Source organism: Echinops telfairi, unplaced genomic scaffold, assembly GCF_000313985.2.
Source record: "Echinops telfairi isolate 266 unplaced genomic scaffold, ASM31398v2 ScPeMD7_3533;HRSCAF=4204_0, whole genome shotgun sequence".
Lineage (NCBI taxonomy): Eukaryota > Metazoa > Chordata > Mammalia > Afrosoricida > Tenrecidae > Echinops > Echinops telfairi.
In genome coordinates this window covers 86,671,054-86,673,450 of record NW_022107431.1, presented here as the reverse complement: position 1 = coordinate 86,673,450, position 2,397 = coordinate 86,671,054, and the positions used below count along the sequence as shown (strand labels likewise).

Genomic DNA, 2,397 nt, shown 5'->3' with positions numbered 1-2,397 from the left:
TGATTCCAATCCATAGCAACTCTGTAGCACAGAGTAGAACCGCTCCATTGGGTTCTAAGACTATAAATCTTTACAGGAGACACCAATCTCATCTTTCTCCTGACTACAAACATACACATTCTACATTGGCTAATCTGAACTTTTGAATTTCACTCCTTTATAATATTTCTGACCTCTGTGAAGACAGAGTATTATAATTAATTGGTACTGGTGATGTTTCCCTGTATTCAGGGCATGTAAATTAAAAAATAAAAGGTTTGTTCTTAACACATAAAGCTGATGAATTTTAAAAATTTGAGTATAGAAACTATCATAGAATGAGCTTCACATCGTCTATTGAAAACAGGTTTTCTGGGTTTAACCAGGTGCTCACGGCTTCCACCCACCTTCATAACTTCCCAAGGAGGGGCCAGATCAAAGCATGCTGATTCACAGCAGATGAGGGTTGCTGTGGTCACATATCACCCAGGCTGTGATAGGCCACATTTCCTAGAGGAATCAGGATTCTTGAAAACGGAAGTTAAATTAAATTAAAAATTTTAAAGCATGGATGTGGTTCTCTCTTCCTAGTTCTCCCAATTGGTTGGAAGTGTGGGAGCCACACCAGGTCACTGTTTTAGGAGTTGTGGTCTTAGGGCAGCAAAGGCTTTCTTGCTCTGGTAGATAAATACCAAATTGGACTTTTTCACATCTTGGGTCTGGGACAATGTTTCAAAGCTATGCATGAGGTTTTCAGAGCAATTCTTTCTTCATTGTCTGTTCTTAGCTTGGAAGTGGCGCTGAAATCTGTTCAGTTTGGGTGACCTGCTGGCATTTTAAATACCAGTGACATAGTTTCCAGCATCACAGAAGTCACCACAGTAGGACAAACTGACAAGTGGTGCTGCACAAGTCCTCTTGAGAGTATTGAAAAGCAACGATGTTACTTTGAGGACTAAGGTGCACCTGACCCAAGCCATGATGGTATTTTTCTTTGCCTCACATACATGTGACAGCTGGACATTGAATCAGGAAGACCAAAGAATTGATTGATGCATTTGAATTGTGATGCTGGAGAATATTGAAAGTACCATAGACTCCTAAAAGGACAAACCAATCTGTCTTGGAAAAAGTACAGCCAGAGTGCTCCTTAGAGGCAAGGATGGCGAGACTTCATCTTACATACCCTGAACACACTGTCAGGAGAGACCAGTCCCTGAGGGTAAAGTGGAGGGGCAGTGACAAAGAGAAAGGTCCTCATCAAGGAGATGGATTGACACAGTGGCTGCATCAATGGGCTCAGGCATAGGAACAACTGTGAGGAAGATGCAGGACCAGGCAGTGTCTTCTACTGTGCAGGGTTGCTATGGGTTGGAACGACTCAATCACCCCTAACAACAATAGGGTTTGGGAGCTGAGAAGTGAGGGTTGAAGAGAGAAAGGGGGCAGCCCTGGTAATCAACTTTGACACAAGTTACTATGTGAACCTATCTAGGTTAGGTGTCCTGTACGCAGTGCAGGACCGCTTACCCCTTTACTCTGAGAGAGCATACTGGTGTAAATGCTGATCATCCTTCAAAACAGAATTTACCCTAACATTTTACATGCCTATAAAAAAATTACAGCATTAACCCTCATGATAACCATTGTAAATGTGTAAGATTTTGGACAAACCACTACTATTGTAATTACAATTTCAATGGCTTCTATAAATCATTACTATTATAATTTGCTATGCTTCTTATAGTACCAAACTTCTGGTTAGAAAAATCACTGGATAAATATACCAATATCCCACCCACCCTTCCCAAATTTACTATTTTTAATGTCTTCTTCCTATAATGCTGTTAGGCCCAGAATTTATTTTTGATAATAATAATCTTTTATAAGATATGTGTTTTTAGTCGACCTATCATAAGTGACTATATGTCTTATGACTTTAGCCATGATCAGAACTCAAAAGTCTGAAATGTTAGGTTCATCTAGGTAAAATTTTATTTATCTAAAATTCTACCTTATTTCTCAAATATATATATTTTTGGGTTTTCTTTAGTGAATATTACCTTTCAGTAAAATCTATCATGAAATAAGAACATTAGGAGGTATCTAATGCAACATATGATACCTTAGATCTTATGTTTCTACAAAACTTCCCAGTCATGAACAATGAACCAGGTGGTCTACTTTAAAGACTCTTTAAATTGTTCTGTGGAAAAAAGTAAGGAAAAGAAGTTGTAATCTGGCAGTAGTTTGGTACTCACTCTTTAAGACTATCAGACCGCCTCCTATTTCTCCCCCAGGAAGAACTTCTACTTCGAGTTCGCCTTTGGCTGGGACTTCTGGATCTCCGATGGTCACTTGGCGAACAAGGGTGACGCTCTTTGGACTTCATTTGGCCTGGTGCTACAAGATGAAAAG

At 39.5% G+C, this 2,397-nt stretch overlaps 1 protein-coding gene across 1 annotated transcript in view; it reads right to left on the bottom strand.

Moving 5' to 3' along the window:
• The window catches only part of SRSF12 (serine and arginine rich splicing factor 12), a 10,596-nt gene extending 8,220 nt beyond the window's left edge, over nt 1-2,376 (bottom strand). The window contains exon 1 of the mRNA XM_004696248.2: nt 2,241-2,376. Within this exon, the coding sequence (XP_004696305.1) occupies nt 2,241-2,371 (131 nt within the window). The 5' untranslated portion in view covers nt 2,372-2,376. The remainder of the gene's footprint in view (nt 1-2,240) is intronic.
• Between the last annotated feature and the right edge of the window lie 21 nt (nt 2,377-2,397).